Source organism: Babylonia areolata, chromosome 24 (assembly GCF_041734735.1).
Source record: "Babylonia areolata isolate BAREFJ2019XMU chromosome 24, ASM4173473v1, whole genome shotgun sequence".
Classification (NCBI taxonomy): Eukaryota; Metazoa; Mollusca; class Gastropoda; order Neogastropoda; family Buccinidae; genus Babylonia; species Babylonia areolata.
Window position 1 is genome coordinate 54,728,036 of NC_134899.1, and position 22,500 is coordinate 54,750,535.

The 22,500-nt window shown below is 46.6% G+C and overlaps 1 protein-coding gene across 2 annotated transcripts in view; it reads left to right on the top strand.

Annotated features, from left to right (window-relative positions):
• Positions 1-22,500, top strand: part of LOC143298826 (nucleoside diphosphate-linked moiety X motif 6-like) — an 87,809-nt gene that overhangs the window by 2,296 nt on the left and 63,013 nt on the right. The window contains exons 2-6 of one of the 2 annotated variants that reach the window (XM_076611819.1): positions 557-935; positions 1,371-1,577; positions 3,900-3,958; positions 6,641-6,692; positions 14,535-14,582. In XM_076611819.1, coding sequence (XP_076467934.1) covers positions 596-935; positions 1,371-1,577; positions 3,900-3,958; positions 6,641-6,692; positions 14,535-14,582 — 706 coding nt within the window. In that variant the 5' untranslated portion in view covers positions 557-595. The remainder of the gene's footprint in view (positions 1-556; positions 936-1,370; positions 1,578-3,899; positions 3,959-6,640; positions 6,693-14,534; positions 14,583-22,500) is intronic. The other variant, XM_076611820.1, reaches the window with a different exon arrangement.

The window sequence follows — 22,500 nt, forward strand, 5'->3', positions numbered from 1 at the left end:
TTGCTGGCTTTTTGACTTGAGGTTGACAGATAGGAGGTGTATTACTGGTGATAAAGATACTGCTGGCTTTTTGACTTGAGGTAGACAGGTGGGAACTGTAGTTACTGGTGATAAACATATTGCTGGCTTTCTGACTTGAGGTTGATAGGAGCTGTAGTTACTGGTGATAAAGATATTGCTGGCTTTTTGACTTGAGGTTGACAGATAGGAGGTGTAGTTAATGGTGATAAAGATATTGCTGGCTTTCTGACTTGAGGTTGACAGATAGGAGCTGTAGTTACTGGTGATAAAGATACTGCTGGCTTTTTGACTTGAGGTAGACAGGTGGGAACTGTAGTTACTGGTGATAAACATATTGCTGGCTTTTTGACTTGAGGTTGACAGATAGGAGGTGTAGTTACTGGTGATAAAGATATTGCTGGCTTTTTGACTTGAGGTTGACAGATAGGAGGTGTAGTTACTGGTGATAAAGATATTGCTGGCTTTTTGACTTGAGGTTGACAGATAGGAAGTGTAGTTACTGGTGATAAACATATTGCTGGCTTTTTGACTTGAGGTTGACAGATCGGAGGTGTGCCAGGCCGTCAGTTTCACCATGTGTTGGCTTCACCACCACTTGTTGGCACGGCTGCTACAGATGCAGCATCTCCACAAACTGATTTTAGGCCGAACGCCTGCGGTTTCCTGCGTCATGGCACAACACAAGTGTGCAGCAAGAACCTGTTCCACCAGCTCTAAATCACCGTCACCTTCAGACTCACCATCGTCATCAGTGCTGGAATCATCGCCACAGATTTCGTTATCATCGCTCAAGTCAGAGCATAGCTCTGAGGCACCTCTGCATGGTGAGGCTGATCGACATAGCGGAGTGACCGTTGATTTGGTTCAGCTGCCTGTGTGTGTGGGACAGGATCAGTTCACTGCACTGCTGAAAGGTGAGGGTGTGTGTGTGTGTGTGTGTGTGTGTGTGTTTGTGTGTGTGTGTGTGTGTGTGTGTGTGTGTGTCTGTGTGTCTGTGTCTGTGTGTGTTTGTTGTTATTGAGATTGTGTGTGTGTGTGTGTGTGTGTGTGTTTGTGTGTGTACGTTTGTGTGTGTATGTGTCTGTGTGTGTTTGTTGTAGTTGTGTGTGTGTGTGTGTGTGTGTGTGTACACTATCACCTCTTTCGTTGCAGCATCACAGCATAACATGTGTGTGTGTGTGTGTGTGTGTGTGTGTGTGTGTGCATGTACTGTCAACTCTTTCATTGCAGTACCACAGCATGACATTCATAAATACAGTGATTGATCTCTTCATTGACATACCCAATATTTGTATGGATGTATCTATCTATCTATATATATATGTATATTTTGTCTTGTTTTTGTCCAGAGTCCCTGTGTGTGTGGAGGAGGGAGGGCGTGGCGGCAGTGTGGCTGAAGATGCCCCTGGACAGAGGCCACCTGATCCCTTGTGCCGCAGCCCAGGGATTCCGCTTCCACCACGCTGAGGGATCTGAGGCCATGCTGAAGCTTTGGCTGCCCGCTGACCGCGCCGATCGCACTCCACAATTTGCCACCCACCAGCTGGGCGTGTCAGGTCAGTGGGACGGGGGTGGGGGGGTGGGTGTGGGGGTTTCCATGGTGCTGCTGTCTTTGTGGTGCGGTGGGTTTGTCTGTCTGTCCACCCCTGCTCCAGGCCTGTCTTCTTCACCACGTTTCATGGGCTTTCTTTCCCCCCGGAACGTCCGTGACCTGATTGTGAACGAACTCCTCTTCTTCTGCTTCTTTTTCTGCGTTCGTGGGCTGCAACTCCCACGTTCACTCGTATGCACACGAGTGGGCTTTTACGTGTATGACCGTTCTTACCCCGCCATGTAGGCAGCCATACTCCGTTTTCGGGGGTGTGCATGCTGGGTATGTTCTTGTTTCCATAACCCAATGAACGCTGACATGGATTACAGGATCTTTAACGTGCGCATTTGATCTTCTGCTTGCGTATACACACGAAGGGGGTTCAGGCACTAGCAGGTCTGCACATATGTTGACCTGGGAGATCGTAAAAATCTCCACCCTTTACCCACCAGGTGCCGTCACCGTGATTCGAACCCGGGACCCTCAGATTGACAGTCCAATGCTTTAACCACTCGGCTATTGCGCCCGTCTGAACGAACATTTCTGTCCATCTTTGCTGAATGATGCTCTCTCTGCCACTGCCAGCATTACTATTTCTGTCGTCGTTTGTTTCATTACCGGTGTTTTGATTATTGTTCTTTAGTTGTTGTTGGGTTGTTACTGTTTTTTGGTGTGTGGTGATGGTGGTGATGTATCAGTATCAGTGGCTCAAGGAGGCGTCACTGCGTTCGGTCACATCCATATACGCTACACCACATCTGCCAAGCAGATTCCTGACCAGCAGCGTGACCCAACGTGCTTAATCAGGCCTTGAAAAAAAAAAAAAATCAATAAAAAAAAAGAGTAAAAAATAACAAAAATTTATATAAAAAAAAGATAAATAAAATAAAATAGAAAAATAGAAAAATAAAAGATGAATACATAAAAATACTACCACTAATAATAATGATATTTAAAAGGCGCAAAATCTTGATTAAGTCAACTCTAGGCGCACGCGCGCACACACACACACACACAAAAGAAAAAAAAAGATAAATAAGCAAATAAATGTAAAACATGCAGACACACGTTGACACACACACACACTGGGATGATGTGTGAATGGTCATTGCAGTCAGTCATGGAAATGGTCTAGGGTCACACAATTGAATGGTCTGTGTATGAAGTGTTCCAAAAGATTTGATATGTTCTGACGGACGTTTCACAACAGCTGTTCCCCGCAGGTGGTGTGGTTTTATTGATCATTACACGTGGAGAGTGTTTGTGAGTGTTTCTTTTTATGTCTAAAGAAGTGTGTGTCTGTGTGTACTAGTATGTGGTGTATAAGTATGCATGCTTGAATGCGCAAGCGCACGCATGTGTGTACGTGTGTGTGTGTTGTGTGTGTGTGTGTGTGTGTGTGTGTGTGAGCCTGTGTAGACATACCTAGTTTGCAATCACCCATACTAACTGACTGACTGACTGACTGACTAAGTAAATCCTAGCACAGAGTTTGGGAGACAGATGTTCCACCCACTTGTTAGCTTTCTCTCCTATCATCCATACTTCCCATCCCACAGTGCTGGGGACTCCGTGTGATTCACAGTGAAATGGGTGAAGGGAGGTGACTGTTGATGTCTTACTTGTGGAGAAGGTGACAAGGGTTATGTACCATGGAATACTGGAAGAGAGACAGAGAGAGGGAGACTCAGAGAGAGAGTGTTCATTCAGTTCTAGAGGTTAACGTATTAGGATTGTCTCATTCGTTTTCCTCTTCATCTCCATGTGTGTGGTCATTGTTGCCGTGTGTGTGATCATTGTTGCTATGTGTGTGTGGTCATTGTTGCCATGTGTGTGGTCATTGTTGCTATGTGTGTGGTCATTGTTGCCATGTGTGTGGTCATTGTTGCTATGTGTGTGTGGTCATTGTTGCCATGTGTGTGGTCATTGTTGCCGTGTGTGTGATCATTGTTGCTATGTGTGTGTGGTCATTGTTGCCATGTGTGTGGTCATTGTTGCCGTGTGTGTGATCATTGTTGCTATGTGTGTGTGGTCATTGTTGCCATGTGTGTGGTCATTGTTGCCATGTGTGTGGTCATTGTTGCCGTGTGTGTGGTCATTGTTGCTATGTGTGTGGTCATTGTTGCCGTGTGTGTTGTCATTGTTGCCATGTGTGTGGTCATTGTTGCCATGTGTGTGGTCATTGTTGCCATGTGTGTGGTCATTGTTGCCATGTGTGTGGTCATTGTTGCTATGCAGAATTCAGTCCTGTGGTGTGACTGACATCGTCCTGATTGTGGTGTTGCAGGCATTGTGATACGAGAAGACACCAAGGAGGTTCTGGTTGTGCAAGACAAGAACAGACCTGTAAGACCGCCCATAGATCTGTTTACAAACACATGATTCAACACCTGTAACAACTCACATAGATACACAAACACATGGTTCAATACCTGTAAGAACTTACACAGATACACAAACACATGGTTGAACACCTGTAAGAATATACATAGATATACAAACACATGGTTGAACACCTGTAAGAACATACACAGATACACAAACACATGGTTGAACACCTGTAAGAATATACATAGATATACAAACACATGGTTGAACACCTGTAAGAACATACACAGATACACAAACACATGGTTGAACACCTGTAAGAATATACATAGATATACAAACACATGGTTGAACACCTGTAAGAACATACACAGATACACAAACACATGGTTGAACACCTGTAAGAATATACACAGATGCACAAACACATGGTTGAACACCTGTAAGAACATACACAGATACACAAACACATGGTTGAACACCTGTAAGAATATACACAGATACACAAACACATGGTTGAACACCTGTAAGAACTCACATAGATACACAAACACATGATTGAACACAAGCATTCTGTGTGCACACTCACTAACTTATCTGCGCAGGCACATATGTAGACAGATGTGAACACTGGCAAGCACATACGCATGTGTGCGTGCGCGCACACACACACACACACACACACACACACACACACACACACACACACACACACACACACACACAGAGACACACACACACACACACACACAGACACACACACACTCACACACAACACCACACCATGCCACCACCAGCACCAGCACCACCGCCACCACCACCACCAACAACAACAACAGCAGCAACAAGAATTGTACTTTCACACGTAAGCCCCAGTATTGCAGCAGGGAGCTCGAGCAATGGAACACAAACACACTTTACTTTCCAGTTAAACTGAGTGGAGCCGAGTGCGCTGTTGTGATGCACACGGGTACTGTGAACAGCGAGTCTTGGGAGGAGATATAGCCCTTCAGTCCTGTGTGTGTGTGTGTGTGTGTGTTTATGTGTGTGTATCTGTGATGATGATGATAATAATAATAACGATGATGATAATAACCATTATAATAATGACTACCAACTTAAACCGATCTCTCAGTCAAAGAAGGCTACTCACTTGCGTAGCTTTTCGTCGGCGATCCGGCCGGCTTCTTCAGCGCAGCTTCTGGGTAGAGAATTAGCAGCTGTACGCATCGCCGTGAGCGAACTCAATTATAATAATCATGTTAATGGTAGTATTACTCCTCCTCCTTTTACTACTACTACTACTACTCCTACCACTACTACTACTGCTATTATCCTGTTTAAGGCAGTAATGAGCTATCCTTTGAGCTGCAAGCTTGAAGAGTGAAACACACAAAGTAATTAATTTAACATCACACAATTGAATTAAGATTCATGCACCTAGAAAGATTATTGATTAATGTTTTCAAATCATTAGTATTGATAATCACATGAACATTCATCATAGGAACTGTCAAAATGATGTAATTCATTGCCATTAATATTCACATACATACATGATTGAAACCGTTGGTCTCAATAGAAAGCATTATAAAATGTCAACTCCAGGCTAGCAAATCAAACTGTTGAAACAACTGGTTGGGTAAGAATAGAATTCAGCCCTGCAGCATGAATGAAATCAAATCAAATATGCCAGGTCTTTAGAAAAAAAAAAGAAAAAAAAAGAGAGAAAAAAAAGAGAAGCATTTGCTGATCTCAGAAATGATCACTTAATCTTTTTTTAAATCAGTTTATTCTTAGATGCTCTCATACAATTTTTGAACAGACTCTCACGGTCCTGAGTTAACTTTTTTTTTTATCTTGAACTCCAAGGTTGTGAAACCAGCACGTAAATGAAAAGCAGAAGACACTTTCAACCAATGATTTCTATAAACAGTTGGAGAATTTTCTGGTCTCCACGAATGATGTATCCCATGGAGATAAAACTGTGGCAATGGTATGAGGTTTTCAAGGTGTGTACACAATAAGTGAAAGATGAAAATGTTTAACACTGTGGCAACGGTATGAGGTTTTCAAGGTGTGTATACAATAAGTGAAAGATGAAAATGTTTAACACTGTGGCAACGGTATGAGGTTTTCAAGGTGTGTACACAATAAGTGAAAGATGAAAATGTCTGTGTTTTCCACTCCTCACCCTCATCTCTTTGCATGTCCCAAGGGATCCGTTTCACTTTGAGCTGCTGTGAAAAGAAATGCATTGACAGTTTTGTGAAAACCTTTTCACAGGGTGTGGTGGATATCAGCAGGACAGAAGTCTGTGTGTGGCTGTCTTTGGCGAATCATCACACAAAATATACATATTGTGTGTGTGCGTGCGAGCGGATGTGTGAGAGCGAGTGAGAGGGGCGAACCAAGGAATGTAAAGGGAAATAACCACATACGATTTTTATGACGCAAATACGATTGCCTCCCTTACATTGCTGAACCCTCGGTTTGAAACTATTTTGAGAAAGTTATCGACTGACTGTGTTATGCAAGTCGTAGCGCATTGTGTGTGCACGTTTTTAATTTTTAATTTAATTTGATTTTTTTTATAGAAATGAATGTGTAGTTTATACGAATTTGTGTGTGTGTGTGTGTGTGTGTGCGTGCGTGTGTGTGTGTGTGTGTGTGTGTGTGTGTGTGTGTGTGTGTGTGCAGCACACTCTGTGGAAGTTTCCAGGCGGACTGGCAGATCTGGGGGAAGACATTGGTAAGTTGGACATGACTGCACTGATTGTACACACACACACACACACACACACACACACACACAGCGTACTATTACCACAACCATTACTACTACTACTACTACTGCTGGTGCTGAGGGTGGTAATGATAACACCACCACCACAACACAACAACACACCACCATGATGGAGAACAACATGCAGAACAACATAATAACAACAACAACAATACCACCACCACCACCAATAACAATAACATTACTACCATCACAACAACAACAACAACAATACCACCACCACTACCAAGAGCAACAACCTCTACAACATCAACAACAACAACAACAACACACACACACACACACACACACACACACACACACCATTACTACCACCACCACCACCATCAAGATCACCAACCTCTATAACATCATCAACAACAACAACAACAACAACAACAACACACACACACACACACACACACACACACACACACCACCACCACCACACAGAAGGCCTGACGTGGCCGACTAAGCCAGCGAGCTAGTGGTTCCACACCTCGCAGAGAGGTGAAGGGGGCACTACCCCCCCCCCCCACACACACACCCCCATTCCTCCCCTCCTCCCCCTCCCCTTTCCCTCCCTCCCTCCCTGCCTGTCTGGGATGCGAGCTGTCAGGACAATGCTTCAGTTCTCTTTGATCTGGGCCCCGCCACCTTCATCCATCACAGTGACACCTTCCTCCCCACACCTCAACCCCCTTCCCACACCTTCCCACACTCCCCCCCCCCACCTTCATACCCCCCTCCCCGCCTCACCCCCCTCCCCACCCTTCACCCCCCTCCCCGCATCCCTCCTCCACACACCTCACCCCATTCGCACACCTCCCCCCTCACCTCCCCCCCTCCCCACACCTCCCCCCCCTCCCCACACCTCCCCCCTCACCTCCCCCCTCCCCACACCTCACCCCCCACACCTCACCCCCCTCCCCACACCACCCCCCTCCCCACATCTCCCCACTCACCTCACCCTCCTCCCCACACCTCACCCCCCACACCTCACCCTTCTCCGCACACCTCCGTCTCCCCACACCTCCCCCCCCCCACCACACATCACCTCACCTCACCCCTCCCCACACCTCACCCCCCACACCTCACCCCCCTCCGCACACCTCCGTCTTCCCACACCTCCCTCCCCCCACCACACATCACCTCACCTCACCCCCACACCTCACCCCCCACACCTCACCCCCCTCCGCACACCTCCGTCTTCCCACACCTCCCTCCCCCCACCACACATCACCTCACCTCACCCCCACACCTCACCCCCCACACCTCACCCCCCTCCGCACACCTCCGTCTTCCCACACCTCCCTCCCCCCACCACACATCACCTCACCTCACCCCCACACCTCACCCCCCACACCTCACCCCCCTCCGCACACCTCCGTCTTCCCACACCTCCCTCCCCCCACCACACATCACCTCACCTCACCCCCACACCTCACCCCCCTCCGCACACCTCCGTCTTCCCACACCCCGCCCCCCACACACATCACCTCACCTCACCCCTCCCCACACCTCCCTCCCCCCACCACACATCACCTCACCTCACCCCCACACCTCACCCCCACACCTCACCCCCCTCCGCACACCTCCGTCTTCCCACACCCCGCCCCCCACACCTCACCTCACCCACACCTCCCCCCTTCCTACACCACCCCCTTCCCCACATCTCCCCCGCTCACCTCACCCCTCTCCCCACACCTCACCCCCCACACCTCCTCCCTCCCCACACCTTGGATGTATGTCAAAGCCTATCACAACTAAAACAATCTGGCACACGTGATTTGGACGGGTTAGATGGACAGATATTAAAGCTTTCTTTTCCTGTTATTGTAGATACTCTGACATATCTTTATAATTTGTGTATCAATAAGAAATGTTTTCCTTCTAAATTCAAGCAGGCTAGAGTCATTCTACTGTACAAATCAGGTGATTCTTCTGATCCATCTAACTATAGGCCAGTTTCAGTCTTGTCTGCACTGTCTAAACCCATTGAAAAACATTTGCAAAAATGTTTATATTCTTATCTATTTGACAACGATAAGATCCATGAAGAGCAGTCTGGTTTCCGTAAAAGTCATTCTTGTCATACAGCCCTCATACAACTCACTGACAATCTTCTACATAACATAAATGAAAATAAATTCACAGGTCTCCTTTTCATAGATTTTGAAAAAGCTTTTGATGTAATGAATCACTCCTTGTTACTACGTAAATTAGAAACTTATAAATTACCAGCAGAGTATATTCACCTTATACAATCTTTTCTTTCTGATAGGACAGTTAATAAAAATAAATAATCAAACCTCAAATTTTACATCTATTAAACATGGAGTACCACAGGGATCCATCCTAGGGCCAATTTTATTCTCCACTGATGTTAATGACTTCCTTGTTATATGAAATGTAAATGTGAAATGTTTGCAGATGACACATCCTTACATTCAAGCAATTCAGACGCCAGTAAACTGACTAATGAACTCCAAGATGATATTCTGAAACTTAATGACTGGACACACTTGAATCACATGCCATTGAATGCTCAGAAAACGAAGTGCATGTATGTATGTGCACGACAAAAAAGACAAAAAAGGAAACACAACTTCAAACCACTTTTCCTAGGCGTCAGTAAAATTGAAGAGGTAGATTCACACAAAATTCTGGGTGTTATTATTGATAAAGATCTATCTTGGACTGATCATACGAAGTACTTAAGTAAACGTCTCTCAAACAGAATACTTCAACTAGCAAAAATCAAAAAGATCCTTAATGTCCATTCACGAAAGCTTTTCTTCTGTGCACATATTCTGCCAGTAATCGATTATGTGTCAACTTTATGGGACAGCTGTAGCCTCTCAAACTTAAAGTTTATTCACCGTATGTATAAAAGAGCACTGAAAATAGTATTGTTAAAACCGAACTCCCTGACCCCAATAGACTATAAACAACTTAATATATTATCCTTTCACAACAGGCTGTACTTCAACAAAGCTGTTTGCATGCATAATGTTATGTATGGAAATGCTCAAAAAAAGATTGCAGATACATTTAAAACTAATGAACACAGACACAACCACATACTCTGCATACCCAGACCAAGAAACAATCTTTACAAATCCAGTTTTCTGTATTCTGGTGGAAATTTATGGAATAATCTCCCACTCACTCTGAAAAGTATCGTAAATAAAAACGTGTTTAAGAAAAATCTGCAGAATCACCTCATTGAAAATAATTAACTGTAATACAAATTTTGATCCGTTAGTCTAATATTCGTATTAATTGTGAAATGTTTTGTATATGCTTGTATTGGCAAGGATTTTGCACTATAGGGGGGAACATGTGCATGTGGATGGGATGGCATGGTGTAATTGTGTCCGAGAATTTGTGTTCAGTGGTGTGTGTGTGTGTGCGTGTGCGCGCGCGCATGTGTGTGTGTGCGTGCGCGTGTGTGTGTTTGTGTTTGTGTGTGTGTGTGAAATGGAAATGCAATTGTGTATTTCTTTATCACAATATTCTTGTATATATATATATATGCATTTTGTTGTTATTGTTCCTCTTCATCTGCTTGTTTCTTCTCTCTGTCTCTCTTTCTCTCTCTCTCACTCTCTCCCTCTCTCCTACTTTTTCTTCTGTTTTTTTTCCTTCTTTTTAATTTTTATTTATTTATTTTTATTTTTATTTTTCATTGATGGCTTGATGTAAAAAAGCACTTGTTGCTTATTCAATTTACCATCATGAAATAACATCTTGACTTGACTTGACTTGACACCTCACTCCCCACACTGGCTGACTGGCTTGGTGAAGCAATGTAGTCATTGAACTGACTGGCTTGGTGAAGTAATGTAGTCATTGAACTGACTGGCTTGGTGAAGCAATGTAGTCATTGAACTGACTGGCTTGGTGAAGCAATGTAGTCATTGAACTGACTGGCTTGGTGAAGCAATGTAGTCATTGAACTGACTGGCTTGGTGAAGCAATGTAGTCATTGAACTGACTGGCTTGGTGAAGTAATGTAGTCATTGAACTGACTGGCTTGGTGAAGTAATGTAGTCATTGAACTGACTTCTGGCTTGGTGAAGTAATGTAGTCATTGAACTGACTGGCTTGGTGAAGTAATGTAGTCATTGAACTGACTTCTGGCTTGGTGAAGCAATGTAGTCATTGAACTGACTGGCTTGGTGAAGCAATGTAGTCATTGAACTGACTGGCTTGGTGAAGTAATGTAGTCATTGAACTGACTGGTTTGGTGAAGTAATGTAGTCATTGAACTGACTGGCTTGGTGAAGTAATGTAGTCATTGAACTGACTGGCTTGGTGAAGCAATGTAGTCATTGAACTGACTGGCTTGGTGAAGTAATGTAGTCATTGAACTGACTGGTTTGGTGAAGTAATGTAGTCATTGAACTGACTTCTGGCTTGGTGAAGCAATGTAGTCATTGAACTGACTGGCTTGGTGAAGTAATGTAGTCATTGAACTGACTTCTGGCTTGGTGAAGTAATGTAGTCATTGAACTGACTGGCTTGTTGAAGTAATGTAATGTAGTCATTGAACTGACTGGCTTGGTGAAGTATTGTAGTCATTGAACTGACTTCTGGCTTGGTGAAGTAATGTAGTCATTGAACTGACTGGCTTGGTGAAGTAATGTAGTCATTGAACTGACTGGCTTGGTGAAGTAATGTAGTCATTGAACTGACTGGCTTGGTGAAGTAATGTAGTCATTGAACTGACTGGTTTGGTGAAGTAATGTAGTCATTGAACTGACTGGCTTGGTGAAGTAATGTAGTCATTGAACTGACTGGCTTGGTGAAGTAATGTAGTCATTGAACTGATTGGCTTGGTGAAGTAATGTAGTCATTGAACTGATTGGCTTGGTGAAGTAATGTAGTCATTGAACTGACTGGCTTGGTGAAGCAATGTAGTCATTGAACTGACTGGCTTGGTGAAGCACACACACACACGCACACACACACACACACACACACACACACACACACACACACACACACACTCTCTCTCTCTCTCTCTCTCTCTCTCTCCCTCTCTCTCTCTCTGTTTTCATTTTGTCACTGTTTCCTCGACTGGAAAAAGGTTAATGTAATAGAGCGACCTCGTCATCTTTTCAAAGCTGAAGCGTGAAGTGTTTGATGATGTTATGATTGATGTGTGGATGAGGAAAACGCAAACCCAGTATAACTGAAAGAGCTTCGTTAGTCAGCCCATCAAATCGTTCGTGTTTTGACTTTGAGCCCACCCAGTCTCGTTTGCTTTATGGTTATTTGGTCGTTTTTCTCGGTGAAGATTTTTTTTATGAACAAGAAGAAAACTGAACGTTTTCTAGAAGACCAAGAAGACGAAGAAGAAGAAGAAGGAGGAGTGATATCATTCTTTACAGGTTAATCACACAGAAGATCTGACACACGAATTGTGTATTTGTATTGTATTGTATTGCATTGTATTGTATTGTGATGCCTGTTAATGAATTTTATTGTATTTACGTTGTATTGCATAGTAATGTATTGCGATTTAGCACATTTTGACTCAACAACGTATTTCTGTGTCTGAAATTGGGGCTGTTCTCCCTGAGGAGAGCATGTCGCTCCCTCGGAACTCCCTGTGTGTGTGTGTGTGTGTGTGTGTGTGTGTGTGTGTGTGTGTGTGTGTGTGTGTGTGTGTGTGTGTGTGTGTGTGTGTGTGTGTGTGTGTGTGTGTGTGTGTGTGTGTGTGTGTGTGTGTGTGTGTGTGTTCAGAAGACCAGGGTACCACCACTATTATATTGCCCACCCCCCAAAAAAAACACTCTTCTCCCTTCTTTACCCTCATTAATGCTGCGCGTGGTATGCATGGCTGTCGTGCCCTGCTGTGGCCATCAGAGCTAGAATTTGATGACCGTGGAGTGTCTTGCCCAAGTTACATCCCCATTCTCTCGGCCAAGAGGGCCTTAGGACAGTCGGTGTTGGGATGGTCCCCACAGGCCCGCAAGCTCGCCTGGCAGCAGTGAAAATAATCCAACAACAACAGCATCTCCGGCCATTCCCAACAGGGGGCTCCTGCAGACCCAAGTGTTGAACCTCTGCCCCGGGGATCGACTCCCCAAGGTGATGGATGTCCACATGGTTGGCTGGTCAAAGTACAGACGTGGGATTCTCTCACACGTCTCCTCTCTGGTCAACCCCCCCCCCCCCCCTTACCCCCCCCCCCTCCTCGCACAACACCGCCGTCCTCCCGTGTGAGTTAGGGGTACAGAGTTCAGGCCCCGTGTCCATTACCGCTGCCTGGTCGGGTCGTGCCTTGTGCCGGGGGGCGGACAATAGGGGAGCAGGCCGGGCAGGCAGGGGAGGTCATTATCGATGTCTTTGATGTGCTGAGCGGCCTGGCTGTGTCGTCACGTCCCCCGCGCCCTCTGTCGGCCCGTTCCCGCTGATGTAAAACTGGAACGGTGGTCCCAGCCCGGCGGCAGCGGTTTGGCCTGTGGCAGTGCTGCCATGTCTTCTGCCTTCTGTGCGCTGTGTGTTTTGACAGGGCCTGGGGGTGGTGGGGGTGAGGGGGGGGGGGGGGAGGGGGATTGGAGGGGGTGTGCAGGGAACCAGGCTGAGGGGGTGTGGGGAGAGAGAGATAGATAGGTGCTGAGGTAGGTAGGAGGGTAGGTATATATATATATATATATATATATATATATAGAGAGAGAGAGAGAGAGAGAGAGAGAGAGAGAGAGAGAGAGAGAGAGAGGTTCTGAGGTAGGTAGGTAGGTAGACAGATATATAGACAGAAAGATAGGTACTGAGGTGGGTAGGTAGGTAGGTAGATATAAAGACAGAAAGATAGGAACTGAGGTAGGTAGGTAGGTAGATATAAAGACAGAAAGATAGGAACTGAGGTAGGTAGGTAGATATAAAGACAGAAAGATAGGAACTGAGGTAGGTAGGTAGGTAGGTATATATATATATATATATATATATATATATATATATATATATATACAGAAAGATAGGAACTGAGGTAGGTAGGTAGGTAGGTAGATATATAGACAGAAAGATAGGAACTGAGGTAGGTAGGTAGGTAGGTAGATATATATATATATATATATATATATATATATATATATAAAGACAGAAAGATAGGAACTGAGGTAGGTAGGTAGGTAGGTAGATATATAGACAGAAAGATAGGAACTGAGGTAGGTAGGTAGGTAGATATATAGACAGAAAGATAGGAACTGAGGTAGGTAGGTAGGTAGGTAGGTAGGTAGATATATAGACAGAAAGATAGGAACTGAGGTAGGTAGGTAGGTAGATAGACATATAGACAGAAAGATAGGAACTGAGGTAGGTAGGTAGGTAGGTAGATAGACATATAGACAGAAAGATAGGTACTGAGGTAGGCAGGTAGGTAGTTAGATTGATATATAGATAGATATATAGATGAACAGATTGATTGATTGATTGTCCGTGGTCCGCAAGACTCAAAATCGGATTTCTTTCAATGATTATCCTCTAGCGAGCAGATGACAGAATATTAATTTTCTGGTCGTACATGAAACAGGAACTCGTGAAGTCAGGCTTCCTGAACTGACGTGTACCACCTGCCAGTGACTGTAGTTCTTTCCTTCCTTCCTTCATTCATTCGTTCCTTCGTTCATTCAGTTTTAATTGATTGATTGATCCATCCATATTTTCGACTGCTTCGATTAAGAAAGAAGCTACCTGCAACAAAAACAACTGGTTAAATGGTGTGTGTGTGTGTGTGTGTGTGTTGTGTGTGTGTGTGTGTGTGTGTGTGTGTGTGTGTGTGTGTGTGTGTTGCAGATTCCACGGCTGTGCGCGAGGTGTTTGAAGAGACAGGGGTACGCACGGGTAAGTCACTAAAGGCATGTTTGTCTTAATTCTGTCAACTGTCTGTCTGTCTGTCTCCCTCTCTCTCTCCCTCTCTCTTTGTCTTTTGTCTGCCTCTCTCTCTCTCCACCCCCATCCCCTCTCTCTCTCCCTCTCTCTCTCCCCCTCACCCCCGTCTCTCTCTCTCCCCTCACCCCCTCTCTCTCTCTCCCCTCAAACCTCCCTGTCTCTCTATCCCCCTCACGCCCACTCTCTCTCTCCTCCCTCCCCTCCCTCCTCTCTCCCTCTCCCTCCCCCTCCCTCCCTCTCCCTCCCCCCCTCTCTCTGTCTCCACACATCAGAGAGGGATCAGACAGGGTCATTCCCGGCGTGATGATGAGAAAGTGATGGCAGCCTGCTGGAATGAAGTGGCCGTCACCTGGAGACGGCCCCCCCCCCCCTTACCCTCCTCCTCCTCTCTATGGGGACAGGTGTCATAGCCTCACTGACCTCTATGGGGACAGGTGTCAGCCTCACTGACCTCTATGGGGACAGGTGTCAGCCTCACTGACCTCTATGGGGACAGGTGTCATAGCCTCACTGACCTCTGTGGGGACAGGTGTCATAGCCTCACTGACCTCTATGGGGACAGGTGTCATAGCCTCACTGACCTCTATGGGGACAGGTGTCAGCCTCACTGACCTCTATGGGGACAGGTGTCAGCCTCACTGACCTCTATGGGGACAGGTGTCAGCCTCACGTATCTCTATGGGGACAGGTGTCAGCCTCACTGACCTCTATGGGGACAGGTGTCAGCCTCACTGACCTCTATGGGGACAGGTGTCAGCCTCACTGACCTCTATGGGGACAGGTGTCATAGCCTCACTGACCTCTATGGGGACAGGTGTCATAGCCTCACTGACCTCTATGGGGACAGGTGTCAGCCTCACTGACCTCTATGGGGACAGGTGTCATAGCCTCACTGACCTCTATGGGGACAGGTGTCAGCCTCACTGACCTCTATGGGGACAGGTGTCAGCCTCACTGACCTCTATGGGGACAGGTGTCAGCCTCACTTATCTCTATGGGGACAGGTGTCAGCCTCACTGACCTCTATGGGGACAGGTGTCACACCCTCACTGACCTCTATGGGGACAGGTGTCAGCCTCACTGACCTCTATGGGGACAGGTGTCATAGCCTCACTGACCTCTATGGGGACAGGTGTCAGCCTCACTGACCTCTATGGGGACAGGTGTCTGCCTCACTGACCTCTATGGGGACAGGTACCAGGGCGGAGAAGCCTCTCTCACAGCTTTCGGACGGCACACCAAACATGTACATAGACGAACTGCAGTCATAATGAATCAGGAGCAGGGGAATTAGGGGAATCAGGAACAGGGGAATCAGGAACAGGGGAATGAGGGGAATCAGGAACAGGGGAAACAGGAACAGGGGAATCAGGAACAGGGGAATCAGGAACAGCGGAATCAGGAACAGGGGAATGAGGGGAATCAGGAACAGGGGAATCAGGAACAGCGGAATCAGGAACAGGGGAATCAGGAACAGCGGAAACAGGAACAGGGAAATCAGGAACAGCGGAATCAGGAACAGGGGAATCAGGAACAGGGGAATCAGGAACATGGGAATGAGGGGAATCAGGAACAGGGGAATGAGGGGAATCAGGAACAGGGGAAACAGGAACAGGGGGAATCAGGAACAGGGGAATGAGGGGAATCAGGAACAGGAGAATGAGGGGAATCAGGAACAGGAGAATGAGGGGAATCAGGAACAGGGGAATGAGGGGAATCAGGAACAGGGGAAACAGGAACAGGGGAATCAGGAACATGGGAATGAGGGGAATCAGGAACAGGGAAAACAGGAACAGGGGAATCAGGAACATGGGAATGAGGGGAATCAGGAACAGGGGAATTAGGGGAATCAGGAACATGGAAATGAGGAACAGGGGAATCAGGAACAGGGAAAACAGGAACAGGGGAATCAGGAACAGCGGAATCAGGAACAGGGGAATGAGGGGAATCAGGAACAGGAGAATGAGGGGAATCAGGAACAGGGGAATCAGGAACAGGGGAATCAGGAACATGGGAATGAGGGGAATCAGGAACATGGGAATGAGGGGAATCAGGAACAGGGGAAACAGGAACAGGGGGAATCAGGAACAGGGGAATGAGGGGAATCAGGAACAGGAGAATGAGGGGAATCAGGAACAGGGGAATGAGGGGAATCGGGAACAGGGGAATGAGGGGAATCAGGAACAGGGGAATCAGGAACAGGGGAATCAGGAACAGGAGAATGAGGGGAATCAGGAACAGGGAAAACAGGAACAGGGGAATCAGGAACATGGGAATGAGGGGAATCAGGAACAGGGGAATTAGGGGAATCAGGAACAGGGAAATGAGGAACAGGGGAATCAGGAACAGGGGAATCAGGAACAGGGGAATCAGGAACAGCGGAATCAGGAACAGCGGAATCAGGAACAGGGGAATCAGGAACAGGGGAATGAGGGAAATCAGGAACAGGGAAAACAGGAACAGGGGAATAAGGAACAGGGGAATCAGGAACAGGGAAAACAGGAACAGGGGAATCAGGAACAGGGGAAACCAGAACAGGCGACTCGCAGAGAGGTGAATGTTGATGACGTCATTCAGCCACCACTTCTTCCTCCCGTGAGTGTGAACATATGATTTCATTGTCTGGACCAGTCAGCAATGGACAAGTCATGTGTTTCTGTCTGTCTGTCTGCCACTGTCTCTGTCTCTCTCTGTCTGTCTGTCTGTCTGCCACTGTCTCTGTCCCTCTCTGTCTGTCTGTCTGTCTGTCTGTCTATCTCTCTCTGCCTCTGTCCCTCTCTGTCTGTCTGTCCCTCTTCTGTCTCTGTCTCTGTCTCTCTAACTCCCCCTCTCTGTCTGTCTGTCTCTGTCCGTCTGTGTGTGTCTCTGTATATCTGTCTCAGTCCTTGTCTTTGTCTGTGTGTGTGTGTGTGTGTGTGTGTGTCCAGTCTGTGTGTGTGTGTGTGTGTGTGTCCAGTGTGTGTGTGTGTGTGTGTGTCTGTCTCTGCCAGTCTGTCTGTCTGTCTGTCTGTCTCAGTCTCTGTTAGTCTGTCTGTCTGTCTGTCTCAGTCTGTCTTTGTCTGTCTGTCTGTCTCAGTCTCTGTCTGTCTGTCTCAGTCTGTTAGTCTGTCTGTCTGTCTCAATGTGTGTGTCTCTCTCTGTCTGTCTATATCTCTCTGTCTCTGACAGTCTGTCTGTCTGTCTCTGTCTCTGTCAGTCTGTCTGTCTGTCTCTATGTGTGTCTCTCTTTGTCTCTGTCTGTCAGTCTATCTTAGTCAACCAGTCAGTCAGTCTGTCTGTCCGTCTGTCTGCCACACTGTTTCTGTTTGTTTCTTACACCCTCTCCTTCCTTCCCCACCTCCCCCCCCACCCTCCCTACTCCCTCTCCCCCCCCCCCCCCTTGCCGCCGTCTTTCTCCCTGACTGTAATATCGTTTCCTTCAATCATAGCCTCCCCCCCCCCCCCTCCACACAAACACACACACACACCTACCCCGCCTCCCTGCCCCCTTATCAGCCCCTCCCCATTCCATCCACCGCCCTTACCACTGTACTTACCCCCCTTATGAACTTCCCGCTATGTCCTCACCAAACTTCTCGTCGAAGAGATCGCTTGATCCCGGAGCTTTGGGCCACCGCGGGTAGAAAGTAAGGTAAGACTACTGAGTCAATAGACGGGAAAAAGTAGGGGGGGGGGGGTTGGGGGTGGGGGTGGGGGGTGTTTAGCAGACAGCCCGGTAAGCTCCCTTGGTCAATAAACTGGCGGAGAGGGCCCGCTGGCCCAATGAGAACACACTCCTGTGATCACGTGGTCGATCGTCCGAAGTGCAAGTGGACAGGGGGATAAAGTTTACTCTCTCTGTCTCTCTCTGTCTCTGTCTCTCTGTGTGTCTCTGTCTCTCTCTGTCTCTCTGTCTCTGTCTCTCTCTCTCACTCTCTTTCTGTCTCTGTCTCTGTCTGTCTGTCTGTCTGTCTCTCTCTCTATATATATCTGGGGATGAGCAGTCCTGGTGATCTTTATGACCCTGTTATTAGCATATGACCTTTGAGCGCTGTAAAGGTACATCTGTATTACCAGATAAAAGAAAAGAAAAATGACAAGGAAAACCAAACGAAAACAAAAACAACAACAACAAAAAACAACAACAACAATTTTTCTTCTTTTTTTTAAAGATAGGAAACAGGAAATCTGTCAATACGTGACTCAATCCTTTGGCAGCTACTGATGTGTATGTTGGGCAGTGAGGTAAGACAGAGCTTACAGGTCAGGATGTCAGTGAAGGGCTGTCACCTCACTGAGGTAAGACAGAGTGTACAGGTCAGGATGTCAGTGAAGAGCTGTCACCTCACTGAGGTATGACACAGTGTACAGGTCAGGATGTCGGTGAAGGGCTGTCACCCTCACTGAGGTAAGACACAGTGTACAGGTCAGGATGTCAGTGAAGGGCTGTCACCTCACTGAGGTATGACCAGTGTACAGGTCAAGGCTGAGTAAGACAGTGTTACAGGTCAGATTGAGTGGGCAGGACGTGTTCACCTGCACAGATTGATCAGGCTTACACGTTCAGGATACAGTGGAGGGGTCTGTCATCACTGAGGAGACAGCTTACAGGTCAGTATTCAGTGAAGGTCTGTATGTGTGATATAGTGACAGAGTACAGGGGTGATTGGTACAGTGAAGGCTTGCATCATGGTAAGGACAGGCTTACAGGTTGTGATGTCAGTGAAGGGCATGTACCCGTCTCTGAGGTTAGACATGGAACAGGTTCAGGATGTCAGAGGAAGGCGTCCCTCCAGGGATAACCCACAGTGTAGAGGGGAGGTATGCAGTGAAGCTCACCTGTGAGGTAATTTACACAGTGATAAAGCAAAGTCTGTCGACGTCCATACGGTCTCGTCACCTCCGAGATAAGCAGAGCACAGGTCCCCTGGTCCGTGAAACAGAGGATCGTGTCCTCACTAGTAGCCTGGCATCGATTACAGACGAGTCAACATTTGGTATTTGGATTTCTTCCTCTTCAGACTTGCTGCTTTTGTTCAGGAAAACCAGTGACACCCTGACAGAGAGTGCAGTCCGAACTGAAGCCACAGTGATATTGTCCCAATGTTCTGCTGTTCAGGGCTGAAACACGCCACCAAACAGTAAATAGGTAAAGAGTTAACAAAAAACAAACAGTGTTGATCATGGCTACAGTGTTGATCATGTTGATCATGGCTACAGTGTTAATCATGTTTATCATGGATACAGTGTTAATCATGGCTGCAGTATTGAGTGTTGATCATGGATACAGTGTTGACCATGGCTACAGTATTGATCATGGATACAGTGTTGATCATGGCTACAGTGTTGAGTGTTGATCATGGATACAGTGTTGATCATGGATACAGTATTGAGTGTTGATCATGGATACAGTGTTGATCATGGCTACAGTATTGAGCGTTGATCATGGCTACAGTGTTGATCATGGCTACAGTGTTGATCATGTTGATCATGTACACAGTGTTGATCATGGCTACAGTGTTGATCATGTTGATCATGGACACAGTGTTGATCATGATGACTGTCACGAGGAGGCAGTCCTCCTCCAAGGGCCATAATCCTCCACAGGAGAGGGGAGGTAAGCATGTGAGCCAACACTGTGGTGCGAAACTTTGCACATTCTTAGTGCACTAAAAGCACCCAAGTTCTGTCTGTCTGTCTCTCTCTCGGTCTCGGTCTCTCCGTGTCAGCAGGGCAGCAGGTTCCCCTAGGTCCCGTGAAAACAGATGATGGATCAGTGTCCTCCAGTAGTCCGCCCCTGGCATCGATCAGACCCCGTGCTCCAGCAGCACCAGCAGACACCTCGCTGTGCACGGGGTGATATATTGTGTAACGCACTGGCGAAACTGGCAGTAAATCAATGCAACTTTGCTGAAGTTCAGAATGGAGTGACGCGGACCCAAGTTCTCCTTCAGAGTCTGACCGGAGACACCCCCCCGTTCAAGCGTTGACACCAGGACGATCTGCCGCTGTGGCTTATCCAGCGTCATGTTCACGCGCAGCTCTCAGAGCGCGGCTTGTGACACTGACCGCTCCTTGGTCTGATGCCACGGGAGGCTGTCAGCTGACCGGTTGTCCCTCTGGGGACAGGGGTCAGAGCTGACCTGGACACTGGCTAGATCCTCGTCCTGTGCGGTGACCTGTACTGTGTTACATGTCAACATATGTATCTGTGACCTGTACTGTGTTACATGTCAACATATGTATCAGTGACCTGTACTGTGTTACATGTCAACATATGTATCAGTGACCTGTACTGTGTTACATGTCAACATATGTATCAGTGACCTGTACTGTGTTACATGTCAACATATGTATCAGTGACCTTACTGTGTTACATGTCAACATATGTATCAGTGACATGTCAACATATGTATCAGTGACCTGTACTGTGTTACATGTCAACATATATATCAGTGACATGTCAACATATATATCAGTGACATGTCAACATATATATCAGTGACATGTCAACGTATGTATCAGTGACCTGTACTGTGTTACATGTCAACGTATGTATCATTGACCTGTACTGTGTTACATGTCAGCATATATATCAGTGACATGTCAACATATATATCAGTGACATGTCAACATATGTATCTGTGACCTGTACTGTGTTACATGGCAACATATATATCAGTGACCTTACTGTGTTACATGTCAACATATGTATCAGTGACCTGTACTGTGTTACATGTCAACATATGTATCAGTGACCTGTACTGTGTTACATGTCAACATATATATCAGTGACCTTACTGTGTTAGATGTCAACATTCATCTCAATGACCTGACCTGTGTTAGATGACAACACATATCTCAATGACCTGACCTGTGTTAGATGACAACACATATCTCAATGACCTTACCTGTGTTAGATGACAACACATATCTCAATGACCTTACCTGTGTTAGATGACAACACGTATCTCAATGACCTTACCTGTGTTAGATGACAACACGTATCTCAGTGACCTGACCTGTGTTAGATGACAACACATATCTCAATGACCTTACCTGTGTTAGATGTCAACACATATCTCAATGACCTGACCTGTGTTAGATGACAACACATATCTCAATGACCTGACCTGTGTTAGATGTCAACACATATCTCAATGACCTTACCTGTGTTAGATGTCAACATATATCTCAATGACCTTACCTGTGTTAGATGTCAACACGTATCTCAGTGACGTGACCTGTGTTAGATGACAACACGTATCTCAATGACCTTACCTGTGTTAGATGTCAACATATATCTCAATGACCTGACCTGTGATAGATGTCAACACGTATCTCAATGACCTGACCTGTGTTAGATGTCAACATATATCTCAGTGACCTGACCTGTGATAGATGTCAACATATATATCAATGACCTGACCTGTGTTACATGTCAACACGTATCTCAATGACCTGACCTGTGTTAGATGTCAACATATATCTCAATGACCTGACCTGTGATAGATGTCAACATGATCCCAGTTGTCGTGTGTCTGTCCGTCACCCTTTCCCCTATCTCCGCTGTCGACAGACACAGACACCCCGCGATTCAAAACGCTCTGGGTCAGCCTGTGTTTGGGGTCATCGCCTACTTCTGCTCAGAGCCCCTGAACTGAAAGGGGGAGGGGGGTGGGGGACGGGGGTGGTGGTGGTGGTGTATATATCAGCCTGGCACCGGGGCCAATATTTATACTGGGACAGTAATTTACAGGGTGTTTTTGACCTTAAGGGTGTAGGCGCCGATAGGTCGTTAAAACTCCAACAATCGTTACAGGGTGCGTGGCGGCCCCTCAACAAGGGCCGGACCCTGAACTGCCCCCCACAGCCCCCCCACCCCACCCCC